This window comes from Medicago sativa, chromosome 1, assembly GCF_051527215.1.
Source record: "Medicago sativa cultivar Bolivia chromosome 1, Bolivia_mono, whole genome shotgun sequence".
Classification (NCBI taxonomy): Eukaryota; Viridiplantae; Streptophyta; class Magnoliopsida; order Fabales; family Fabaceae; genus Medicago; species Medicago sativa.
In genome coordinates this window covers 50,309,256-50,322,591 of record NC_140749.1, presented here as the reverse complement: position 1 = coordinate 50,322,591, position 13,336 = coordinate 50,309,256, and the positions used below count along the sequence as shown (strand labels likewise).

Below are 13,336 nucleotides of genomic sequence, written 5' to 3'. Positions count from 1 at the left end.
TACGATGAATTCATGAAAAACTCAAATTTCGTCTCACTTTATCACTTTTCACAAAAATTCTCATTTTCAAAGCAAAACAAGTTACTACTTGATGACACCAATCACAACCAATTTTAGAAATCATATGAACAATATACAACTTTAATCCCACCTCAAACTCCGGAGAAAAACGAGTTTTCGGAAAAATCGACGTTTGGACCGTTTTTATAAAAGTTAGACGATTTTCACAAATTCAAGTCCAAACTAATTCAAATCATGTTCCAGTAGGATTAAAGGTATAAACAGATGTTAATTAAGTCCAAAGAAACATTTTAGAAGTATTGGATTGGTCCCCAAAAGCTCAAAACAAACAAAACAGAAAAACTGTTTCTGGGCAATTTCGCTATTAGCTCAATTTTCGCTATTAGTGAAAAAACTCCAGACAGTTTCGCTATTAGCGAAATTCTGGCGAATTTCTTCAGCAGTTACGGGTTTTCACACCATTTTTACCCAAAATCCCATTTTTCAAATCCCCCAACTCCCAAACCAAGTTCCAGAAAGTGTTTATGGGTCAAAAGAGGTTCAATACACTTAAACAAACATGATTCAAGCATTAGGAACAACATCATAGCACAAAATTTTCTCAAAATACCAACATAACCACAAATCTCCTCATGAATCCATAAACAACGATTTCAATTACACCAATTCGATTCTAACAGTTCAACAATCATCCACAACAACTAATGAACACGAATTCATGCACAATTAAACATCACAACCTCATTTCTCATCAAATTTGCTCAAGAACACAATATACTCATATTTATTCATTTCATCATGTTAATTCACATACTCACATACAAATATCATGCAAATCATGTTCTCAAACATAACAACAACAATCATGCACGAATTCACAACATTTAGGTTCAATTCATCAATTTCACAAAATGGGTAAAAAGAAAAAGTTATGAAATCATGAGTGAAGCCTAACCCTCTTACCTCTAGCACCATGATTTTCTAACCTAAGCTTCAATTTAGCTCCTAGATGATGAATATCATCTTTTAGCTCTAGCCCTTGTTCTTGTTCGCCTCTCTAGCCTCTAACTCTTCTCTTCTCAATTGAAAAATGTGGTAAAACCATATCTCTCCACTAACATTAGTTTATATAGACTCCCTTAATTGGGCTTAACTCACCACACCTTAATGGGCCTAACCCATTTCTATTCTAACACCCCAAAATGGTTTAACTCACTTAACGGTAAAACATCACACTAACGGTCACTTACCGGTAAATAAAATAATTACTACACCCTCTCTAGTAACTTGGTGAAATAATAACTCTCACTAAGCACTAAAAATAATCCTCAACCAAAATTACAAAATTACCCTTACTCTCAAAATGACCAAAATGCCCCCAAGTCCAAAATGACTAAAATACCCTTCTAACACCGAAATCTACAATTCCCAACAAAAAATACACACAGAGGCAATTAATCACATAAGAGCACATGCAAAACACATAAATAAATAATAAAATAAATCTAACGAAAATCGGGCTGTTACACGTCTTTCCAAAAAAAAAAAACTTTTCCAAAATCTGATTCAAAATAACTTCTCCAAAACATGCTTATGGAAAGCTTCAGAACAGGAAACAAGAAAAGTAATTCTATGTTGTAAATGCAATTAACCAAAAGTGATTCTTCAAACTTGACTGTCTCGAAGATGTGCCACCGTAAATAACCGTTTTCCTTCCTCTATCCCAAGGTATCCACCACAAGCGAAAACGAATTTGTTGGAGAGTTTTGGAAACGAAGAACAGTGAACACAAATCAAATCTTCCGCCGGGATCGAAAACGACGATTGATTCGTCATGTAGTTCGAAAACGCGAAGCTGATTGTTGATGGTGAAAACAAGTTGTTCATACTGTTTTCCGACGAACAACCACGAGGCAAAAGGGCTCAAGGCGGCGCCGCCGTAAACAACGCTCCTCAATCTCACCGGAGCAGTGTGTATGACGAAGTCTTCCGATGCTTCAGAAACAACGAAATCAAAGCAGCGATTCTTCAATTCAGGTTCAAGAACTTGCAATTTCTCATCATCTTCGTGCACAACTAACACAGAATCATCATCATCGACGATGTCGTTGCAAGAAGTAACAAGAACGCAAGAAATCTCACCAATCTTGACGGAAAATCCATTGACTTTTGGTTCGATTGAAGGAGTAGAAACCGGAATGATAGGAGAATCGAAACTGCCGAATCAGATGCAATCATGAGAAGCTGAAGGTTCCTGAATTGCAGGAGCAGAATCTGCATCAACGGAATCTTCATCTTCATCAATGTCGGAAGCGGAAGCATCATCATCATCTTCATCCCTAGGGTATCGCTCTGATACCACGTCACGAATCATGGACTCCCAGGGATAAAGGTCATAGTGATCAGCAAGGAAGAGAGCGTAGCGATATTCATGAGGAAGATAACCATAGAGACTCATAGGAGAATCAATAGATTTGATAAAAGAAGATATCTGAAATGATACATGAGTGTTCCTATATATAGAGTTTTGTTGTGTAACTAACTCTAACTAACTCTTAACCAAGCTAACTAACTAACTAACTAACCATAGTTTACATATAACCTAACTATGGTTTATTCACTATACTCTAATAATCATATTTTGTGACTATGTGTCAGTGTCACTTGACCTTATTTTTCAATTTTCTGTATAAGGTTAATCCATTGTTCGGGGTAACTTTTTAGGGTTCATCCATGCGGTACACTTTAAATTATTTTGAGAATCACTGCACTCCAAATTATTATTGTTTGTGGATATATTTTATACAATATTCTAAACATTCTTGCAAAATATCTCAGAATATTTGTTGGCTCGATAGAGACTAAAACTATTTGCTCGATAAGTGAAGAAAACTCACTTTAAGCTAAACGATTTTGACTTTATTTTTCGGCTAAATACCTCTTTTGTCGTTTTAGTTTGACATAATTTACAAGTTAGTCCTTTAAGTTTCGAAAGTTTCAATTAGGTTCTTTTAGTTTGACGGAATTCTCAAGTTAGTCCTTTTAAGTTTCAAAAATTTCAAATAGGTCATTTTAGTTGATAATTTATTTTACCGTTACCCCTGCTGTCAGTATCCGTTTAACTGATGTTGATGTAGCTGTTAAGTTGTTAACTTGGATCAAAATGTTGCCTTTTAAAAACTCGAGGATGTCAAAATGCTACGTTTAATGGTCACAAATGATCATTTATAGTGTTAGAAAGGCAGTTATTTACAACAACAAATGCCTTTCTAGCAGTATTAAACGACATTTATAAGCTTTTAAAAGGCAGTGTTTTGATCCCAGTCAACTTTACATCAGCCTCAATTAATTATTAACTGATAGGAGGGGGTAACGGTGAAATTGTTTATCAACTAAAATGACCTATTTGAAACTTTTGAAACTAACTTTGAAATTTTGTCAAACTAAAAGGATCAAACGTGGTATTTGACCTTTCTATTTTTCCAAAGTTTTTTTTTGAAGGATTTTTTTTTCCGAACTTTTGGAGACACCTATATTTAATGACCCTTTTATTTTCTCTAATTCTAATTTTCGTCGTTATTTCAACCTTTTCTCGCAGTGGTGTGTTTATGACTATTATTACAATGTTACAAAGGTAAGTTAACTGTAATTTATTTGTGGGATGTGGAAATGGACAATAATGCATGTCATTGTCATATGGTACATTTTAGTGGGTATTGAATTTTTTGAAAGTGGTAGTGGGTGGTGGAAATGGAGATTGGTTAATGTTGTTAATCATATAGTCTTACACTTTAGTGGATTGTGGAAAAAATGGTACTATCACAATTTTTTGAAAGTGGTAGTGGGTGGTGGAAATGGAGATTGGTTAATGTTGTCAATCATATAGTCGTACACTTTAGTGGGTTGTGAAAAAAATGGTACTATCACATACAGAGGAATCACTTATTTTTAGTAGATAGACTGCAATGACAATAGTCATTGAAAATTCACACACACAAGTGATGAGTTGGAATTCGAATCTCGATCATCGTATCTGATATAACAATTTTAACATTTTTGTCGGTTGAGCTATGACTTGTGGACTCATCACTTTTGTTTTTATTTATAGCAAGTTAAGCTGTAAGCTATCTTGTAAGAAGCAAGAGTGAAAAAAAAAATGGTATTTTCAGGAAAGCAACATGGATGGGAAAAAACCAAAGACTATACCCTCCAAATCCTAACAGGAAGATGGTTTATGATATTTTCATCATTTATGATCATGTCAGTATCTGGAGCAAGCTACATGTTTGGTCTATACTCAAGAGAAATGAAATCAGTTTTGGGTTATGACCAATCCACTCTCACTCTCTTAAGCTTCTACAAGGACTTAGGCTCTTCCATAGGAATTCTCTCAGGCCTACTCAATGAAATCACACCCCCTTGGGTTGTCTTAACAATTGGTGGTGTTCTCAACTTTTTTGGCTATTTCATGATTTGGCTTGCAGTCACAAGAAAAATCTCCAAACCTCAAATATGGAATATGTGCTTATACACATTCATTGGAGCCAATTCTCATTGTTCAACCAACACTGGAGTTGTAGTCACCAGTGTAAGGAATTTCCCTGGTAGTAGAGGTATTGTTATAGGCCTTTTGAGTGGTTATCTTGGTTTGAGTGGAGCTATCATTACTCAACTATACTATGCTTTCTATGGAAATGACTCAAAATCATTAATCTTGCTTATGGCTTGGTTACCAAGTGCTGTAACTTTTGTTTTTACGCCGGTTATTAAGCATCATCACAAGAGAGTTGAACAACCAAATGATTCCAAAGCTTTCTATAATTTTCTTTACATGACTTTAATCCTTGCAGGGTATCTCATGATAATGATCATAGTACAAAAATGTTTCAACTTTACTAAGAGTGAGTATTATGTCACTTCTATTCTAATGCTTCTCTTGCTCATCCTCCCTCTTGTTGTTGTTATTGTTGAAGAACAAAGAATTTGGAAGAACCAAAAAGCGCACATCAATGGCGAAGATTCTTCTCCTAAGCCTTTGAATATAACCACACAGATACCACAAACTCACCAAGCTAGAGGAGAGAGTACTCAGAATGAAAAGCAAGTTTCCTTTTGGGGAAACATACTCTTTCCTCCAAGTAGAGGTGAAGATCATACAATATTTCAAGCCATTTTGAGCCTTGACATGATGACTCTTTTTGTATCCACAATATGTGGACTTGGTGGAACTCTTACTGTGGTAAATAACTTGAGTCAAATTGGATTATCTTTAGGATATCCTTCACATAGTATAACCACATTTGTTTCCCTAATGGCAATTTGGATCTATCTAGGTAAAGTTGCACAAGGGGTTATCTCAGAATTTATCATAACCAAATTAAAACTCCCTAGACCTCTCATTCTCACATTAATCCTTACATTATCTTGTTTTGGTCACCTTCTAATTGCATTTAATGTCCCAAATGGTCTTTATGTAGCATCAATTATTATTGGTTTCTGCTTTGGAGCAAACTTGCCAGTACTATTTTCAATCATATCTGAACTATTTGGTCTTAAATATTACTCAACATTGTACAATGTTGGGTTAATGTCAAGTCCAATAGGGTCATACTTGTTAAGTGTTAGGGTTGCTGGCCATCTCTATGATAAAGAAGCCATAAAGCAAATGGCAGCATTAGGGTTAAAGAGGAAGCCAGGGGAAGAGCTGAATTGCAATGGAAGTCAGTGTTACAAATTGGCTTTCATTATAATCACTGTTGTTAGTCTTTTTGGGGCACTTGTGTCTCTAACTTTGGTGATAAGGACTAGAGAGTTTTATAAAGGGGACATATACAAGAAGTTCAAAGAGGAAGCTAAAACTGTTGAAAATGAATTGGTTGTCACTCAGAACAAAGTTGGACCTACCTCAAATGATGGTTAGATATCTTTGGTAAGGAATTGGGGTACCTCAGAGTTGGAAAAATATAGCTTAGATTCTTGCAATCTTATGGTTTCTTATCAATAAATCACCAAATATGTAGAAGTAGGTAAATACTTTATTATATATTTTACATATTTTGGATGGCTATGTGAAATTAATAAATAAGAGTTATTGTATTTGTCCCTTTCAAAAAAAAAAAGTTATTGTATTTGTCCGGTAATAACGGTCATTTTTAGTTTTCAATGTAATTATTCTTTGCTTATCGATAATGACAATGGAAATATGTCAATGGTTAATAATTTTTTTTTGGAAAGATTTAATAAAATTAATTAAGTATGTTTTTCATTCATTAATAATTTCAAATTAATTTGTTTGAAATGGTATACGGTTATTGTCGAATGGATGAAGTTTTTTCCAATTTCCTCACTTTCATCATTTTTTTCTTTCTTAATATACTGTCTCTAATCTATAACTAATATAAAAAGACATGTCCCTTGAAATTACCATTTTTCCCCTAGAAAATGCATTTTGGTAATTCAATTATTAGAGTTTTTTTTTTAAGGTTGGCGTATGAAATTCCGTTTTTGCCCCTAACCAATTTTTTTTAATTATTTTCTAATTTTTATATTTTTAATAACTTTTAATTATTTTTCAATTTTTTCTCCCAAATTCAGTTGCTTCTACATTGTCGTTGTGGGAGATTAAGGTATCGTTTGACCCGACTTTTTTCAAACTTCTCTACATTTTTAAGGAGAGTAAACAACTACATTTAAAAAGTTGGTAGTAAGAAACATATATGTGACTTTATGTTCTCTTTGTCAAATACTGACTTCTTATTGACTTTTAAAGTAACAAATAATTATATTCAACGGATGAATATAACTAATAATTTTAAAGTATATATGTGACTTTATGTCTCTTTGTCAAATACTGACTTGAAAGCTTATGATAAAAGATTTTATTTTGCTCAATTTACATTGTTATAAGAATACCATATATGTGCCAAACAAAATCATGGTATCTACTTTTAGCTATACTCCTGTGGAGTTTGAACAAACAAGTTAATCTTATACCTCCAAGCATCAAACATAGAGCTGTCAAAACGGGCGGCCCGGCCCGTTTAGGCCCGGCCCGGTCGGGTAACGGGCTTTTTAGGGCCGGGCTAAAAAGCCCGGTTCGAATATGGGCTGGAAAATTGGGGCCCGAGCCCGGCCCTGCACGGGCTCCCGGGCTAACGGGCCAGCCCGGCCCGCACGTTTTTTTATTTTTTTTTCCATTCTTTTGCTTTCTGTATGTTCCTTATGCTGAGAGGCAGAGTCCTTTCTGTTATCTTTCTGAAAGGTTTATATTAGAAGCACTGTGTATTTGAAGTTTTAACATGATCACTTTGTTTGTAGTTCAACTTACAACATCACTGTCACCCAAATTATTGTGGGAGGAAATTCCAGCTAGGGACATTCATGCATATACTAGGATATTCACTTAGCAGCATGCTTGGCCTTGCTATATGTTTTTTTTTTTAGAGAGGCCTTGCTATATGTTGTTGCAGTCCAGTTTCAGAATTGAATGTCCTAGTAATGAAGACAACAAAAAAAGAAACATCAATCACAATCCATCTAAAAATCAATCACAACCCATCTAAAAGTAATAAATATATGCTTCAGGTTTTGTTAAAAGCATACTTGCTGCAACTACTGCAAGAGAGTCCTCGTCCACACAAAGTGAAAAAAAAAACTAGTATTTTTTGGCGGGCTGGCGGGCGGCCTGGAGCCCGAACGGGCCGGGCTAAAAAGCCCTGAAAAAATTCGGGCTGCAATTATTCGGCCCAGGCCCTACATTTTATTCGGGCTTTCGGGCCGGCCCGTACGGCCCGGCCCATTTTGACAGCTCTAATCAAACATTTGCAATTCGACCGATTTGCCAAAAATGGTAAAGGTTTGTTATGCTTATATATACGAAATGGATGTCATTAATTTCTTACCAGAGATATACTTTTTGGGGATATTATAGAAACAAATTGTTCAATGTTATTTTAGGTTTATACACAAATTTGACACGTTAAATTTGTCTTAGAAATTTACTCTGTGCCACTCCTTTTTCGTTCAAATTGGTAGTTCCATTGATTGTCCTTCCCGTTTCATTATTGTCTTGCAGATTTTCTATTACACTGGCTGCATCATTAGCTGCACACCACAGAGCAACATCCGTGGCTGCATTTGAAGTCTATATGTCGGTTTCGTTGGCAGTGTCCCTTCTTGCGGATGGTCTGGATGTTGCCGGGCAGGTGAGATATGATTCATTACTCTCTCGGCTTCTTTTAGTCTACTAAAGGTCTGTCTTTTGATCTAGACAATCTGATAAATAAATATAATGTTTTCAAAAGAAACTGCTAAAAGCCTTAGTTATAGTTTGATTTTGATCTACTTACTATTAGGTTATCCCCAACACTAACTGTTTTGAGTTATTCGTTGTCCCATGCCTGTCTTTCCGAGTTGTTGGGAAACTCAAAAGGAATTATAAATTATGTCAGCGCCAGTCTTCCCCTCCTCAGTTTGGTCTGAGAAGTCTTACGCTAATATTCCACCTATTTTTTCACTCAAAATAACACCTACCTATTGAGGAGAGGGATTGAGGTTTGGAGAGAATTTAAGTTTCTGGGAACTCGGGATTAGGCATGAAACATTAATCTTGCTGAAAGAAAAATAGGGAAAGGGTGTGAAATTACTTGATGTGTGGTGGAAAGCAAGTTTTAGACTTCCGCTGGAAGTAACTTTTAATTTTGGCATGATAAGACGGGTCTTTTCCAATAATTGAACACCTATTTTTCTATATTCTATGATAGTAATCCTAGGTTTCTCCTCTTTCTCCCAAAAACAGTTTGCACGTAATCCTTATTTTCTAACTCTGACTCTCCTCTTTATATATAAATCCTTAACCTACTTATTTTCCCTTATTTCCAATTCTTCCCCAAAGCCTCATTATTCTAAATAATTATATTTTTCCACTAAATATATTCTTCCACTAAATATATTCTCCCACTAAATATATTCTTCCACTAAATATATTCTCCCACTAAATATAGTCTAATAAATAATAAAATAAAGCCACTCAATAAAATATCAACATATCACATAATTAAGTAAATTACTATTTAAGTTTATTCAGTTCTAAATTATATCATTGGCTAAGTGTATTCCTCAAATGAGAATAAATCATAGATTGTATAAACTTTGTTGTGATGGTTAACATCAGAAACCATAGCTTGCAACATATTTGGGAAAGACTAAAAGTTTGGATATATCTGATAATGTGATATGGTTGTATCTATTATGTTAGTGATATATTTGATGTGAAAGCTAGCATCTAACTTTACTATATTTTTTTTCATCCGTAGAGTTATTCTTTTTCATTTCTGGTGATCGTTATTCTTTCGTTGGTGATGGGCATTGTTCTCAACTTCATCATGTTCTTGTGCACTATTGTTAATTATGCTTTAACTACAACGATTGTGGGTGTTCTTAAAGGAATCGGTTCTACGGTAAGCTAGGAGTGATCATGTGTTTGCCATAGAATTTTCTATCGCTAGAACCTAATATTGATGCATAGGCATAATCCTTCCAACTTTTGTTTGTATTTTATGTGACTTATTACATTAAACAATAGATAAAAACACTAATCCACCATCTTAAATCTCCAAAATAAGTACAAATTGGTCCCCTACACCACACACTCTGTAATTATATTGTCTCGATGAATAGTTTAATCAGCATTGGTAATAAACTATTAGTATATACAATGCAGAAAAAAAAAAGAATACATGATAGCATTGGTGATGCATGATTACACTCTCAACTGAGATAGTATTAGAAATTTTAAATTCTGCAACTAGATTGGTTTTTAATAAATTAAATATATTCTCATGCTTCCTTGCTTTATAATTAGTTACCATAAACATTTTAGTTAGTGTTGTTTAGTTAGAGTCCACTCGAGATACTCTTAGTTTTGATAAGTATTCATGATCATAATGTCCTTTTCTATGTTCTAATTAGTGTCTAACTTCATTATTCCAATTTATTGGAGAGCTTCCCCTTTTTAGTAATTAATCTTTGTAGTACGTAGAACTGATTTTTTCATATTGAAATTAACCACTTAATTATCCATTTGATTTGAGTTTTAAATATCAAAAACAACTGTGGATGGAACTATACTGGAAGAAGCATATGAATTGAGAAGAAAGTTTGCACTCAATCATATTTATAATTGGCAGTTTGCATTAAAGTCTGGATATTTGAAGATTCTTATTAGAAGAATTTTAAATTCTGCTAGCCAGAAGATTACTGTATCTTCTGCAAAGACCTGAGCATTTCTGGCTTAAATTTACCACTGTCAAAAGATAGATAAATAGACATGTTTCGATTCAGGAAACAACCTGAACACATTACTAATTTATTATGGGCAACAAATTCCTCTAGGGTTCTTAGTTTGATAGGCTGTTGCAATTGTAGAAGTAAGACTGAGACTTGTGTGCGGCCTACTGGCATCGCCAAAATTGTAAACATGATCATTCATCAATATCAATATAAATGAAATTGTAAACTGAGACTTGTGTGCGGCCTAATGACTTGAATCATGTTACGCCATTACATGTTTCTTAGATTTTAATTAAGAACCAAGGTCGTTTGAATCAAGTGACAATCTCAACTCCTTGAATAATATATTGAGTTTAAAGCTCAAGTGGCAATATTTTTTGTTCAATATACAATCTCATTCTTTCTCTACTTTTTATTTTTAAAAAAACCTCTCATTTAACTTTTAAAGTCTATTAGATTTATTTATAATTTCTTAAATCTCTAGATTCTAAATAGGTCATTTTAATTTTGAAAGTTCGAATAATTTGTGGATATAACACAACTTAAAATTTGGATTGAATCTTATTTCTACAAAATTTGCATGTAAGGCGATGATTAACCACTATGTATAAACACATCTCATTCAATGAGGTACTTTTAATAGAAATTATAAGCATGTCTGTATAATTTTAAGAATCTTTTAATGTTGCTTATACTTATATTCCTTCTTAGGCTCCCTTTTTTCTTTTACTCATTCTAAGGCTCACTTGAAAATATAAAATATTACTCTTCTATATAACTATATGAACCCTTTTTTGAAGTATATGAGCTGAAAATTAATTTCAGCAGTATTATGTAATTTAGTAATAAAATGTTGCAAATGAAGTTTTGCATTTGTATTTTGGTTTTTCTTACCATAAAGTTTAAATAATTTTATTCCATGTGGACTTTCACTTATCACTTGATCATATGAATTGACATATACTAGCATCACACACAAACTAGAAGGAATAATGAAGGGATTATTGGAAAGATCATGAAGGTTGAGTGGCTCAAAATATGAAAGTGAGCTATGAATAGAAGAATTCAGCTTTCTCCCTTGAAACATGAGCAAATTAGGCTCTCTGATGTTACCAAATTCTGAAGGGATTGAACCTTACAAAAAGTTTTGTCCTAAAACTTTCATCCTTTAACGGAAAAGTTTAGATAAGTTTTTCAAATTTCAACTAAAAATTAATTTTTTAGTTTTCCGTAATTTGCACATTTCTCATGAACAAAATATATGCTCTTTTCATGAATTAAGGCTTTGTAATGCTTTGATAAATATTTTAGAAAGATGTGCATTTCTAATGTTTGTGCAATATGCTTGCTTCATTTTCACATTTGTTTGTGCAATATGCTTGCTTCATTTTCACATTTATAAAGGACAAAAATCTCTTAAAAAAATGCGGCTATCTCCCTTAATTTACTCATTTTTCCTTTAGAACAACTTTTTTACAAAATACGTTACTGAACCTCATGCCTTAGACCAAGCATCACAAATATTTGGATTATGCGACCTTCATTCTCAAATTTACGAAGAATGGTAATATTCCATAATTTGAACATCTCTCCTTTAAAACAAGTTTTTTAAAAGTACGTATAATTCACATGAAAGGACTCGATACTAAATTGCAGTTAATATCTGCCTTTGCTGTAGATCACGTGAAATGATTTATATACGTTGAAACTGAAAGGCAAAATGATATAAATCAGGTAGAGAGGCATTCAACTATCTGTCTGATTCAGAAGTTTGTTCACCTGAAAGGACTGGATACTAAATTGCAGTTAATATCTACCTTTGTTGTAGATCATGTGAAAGGATTAATATACGTGGTACTAAATTGCTGTTAATATCTGCCTTTGCTAGGGGTGGCAAAAATACCCATGCCCACGGGTACCCATGGGTAAAATCTATCACGGGCGAATAACTAAACGAGTATCCACGGGTATAATAAACGGCTATTTGACTACCCATTATTATATGGACACAGACACGGATTGGATTGTATCCATACCCACGGGTACCCATACCCGATAATAAATTAAGTAAATTACTAATATATCTTTATATATCATATCTTATTACTTAAAGTTGGTACCTTATTGAAGAAAATTTTACCACCCACCTAAAAATCCTCAATAATAACCTATTTTTATTTTAAATTTTTTTAATTCATCTTATTAAGTTCACCGTTTCCACTTCATTCACATCATAAAACATATAGATTATATAAGAATCATGAATTTTCTATGAATTATGTATGATTTATGAAATTTTGAGTGGATTATGTATGGATGTTTAAAAGTTGAAGTTTTTTGGCATTTAAAAAAAGTTATTATTTGTACCAAAAAATAAATAAATTCAAAACTCCATGGGTACCCATGGATACCTCAATACCCACGGGTACCCGTATAGTGGGTACCTACAAGGATACGGGGCGGGCACGGGTATCATATTTATCCAACGGGGCGGGGACGGGTATCGTATTATCTGTACCCATGGGTATCCATTGACATCCCTAACCTTTGTTGTAGATCATGTGAAAATATTTATATACGTTGAAGCTAAAACACAAAATGATATAAATCAGGTAGAGAGGCTTTCAGCTATCTGTCTAATGCAGAAGTTTGTTCACCTGAAAGAACTGGATACTAAATTGCAGTTAATATCTGCCTTTGTTGTAGATCATGTGAAAGGATTTATATACGTTGAAGCTGAAAGTCAAAATGATATAAATCAGGTAGCTTTGGTAATAGGATTTTCATTGGTTTATAGATAGATATCAATTATTATTAGAAAAGTGTTTCTACCGCTGACTAAATATGTTTTCATTTGTTACTCGTGATCAAGCCATTTTGAAGATTTAATTTTGTAATCCGTAATGCAAGAGTACTCTAAATATTGTATTATGGTTTATAATTATCTGTCATTTTGCAATCTATCCTTCCAATATAATATTTTGTCAAATACGTTACTGAACCCCGTGCGAAGCACGGGTTTGTA

General features: G+C 33.6%; 2 protein-coding genes across 2 annotated transcripts; one reads left to right on the top strand and one right to left on the bottom strand.

Annotated features, from left to right (window-relative positions):
• Positions 1-1,651: 1,651 nt before the first annotated feature.
• Positions 1,652-2,479, bottom strand: LOC146955121 (uncharacterized). Its single transcript, XM_085747714.1, has 2 exons — positions 2,285-2,479; positions 1,652-2,167 (listed from the first exon to the last, which is right to left on the bottom strand). Exons 1-2 carry the CDS (start codon positions 2,477-2,479, stop codon positions 1,652-1,654), a joined length of 711 nt encoding a protein of 236 aa, XP_085603840.1.
• Positions 2,480-3,842: 1,363 nt separating this feature from the next.
• LOC146955120 (protein NUCLEAR FUSION DEFECTIVE 4-like) lies at positions 3,843-6,210 on the top strand. The gene has a single exon (XM_085720135.1). It carries the CDS (start codon positions 4,178-4,180, stop codon positions 5,939-5,941), a length of 1,764 nt encoding a protein of 587 aa, XP_085576261.1. The 5' UTR covers positions 3,843-4,177; the 3' UTR covers positions 5,942-6,210.
• Positions 6,211-13,336: the final 7,126 nt, after the last annotated feature.

Excerpts from the sequence above, each read along its gene's own strand:
- LOC146955120 (XM_085720135.1), top strand. The coding sequence starts at position 4,178 with ATGGTATTTTCAGGAAAGCAACATGGATGGGAAAAAACCAAAGACTAT.
- LOC146955121 (XM_085747714.1), bottom strand. The coding sequence starts at position 2,479 with ATGAGTCTCTATGGTTATCTTCCTCATGAATATCGCTACGCTCTCTTC. Across the intron at positions 2,168-2,284 it reads TTGATGCAGATTCTGCTCCT|ATTGGTGAGATTTCTTGCGT; the intron begins GCAATTCAGGAA and ends TTTTCCGTCAAG.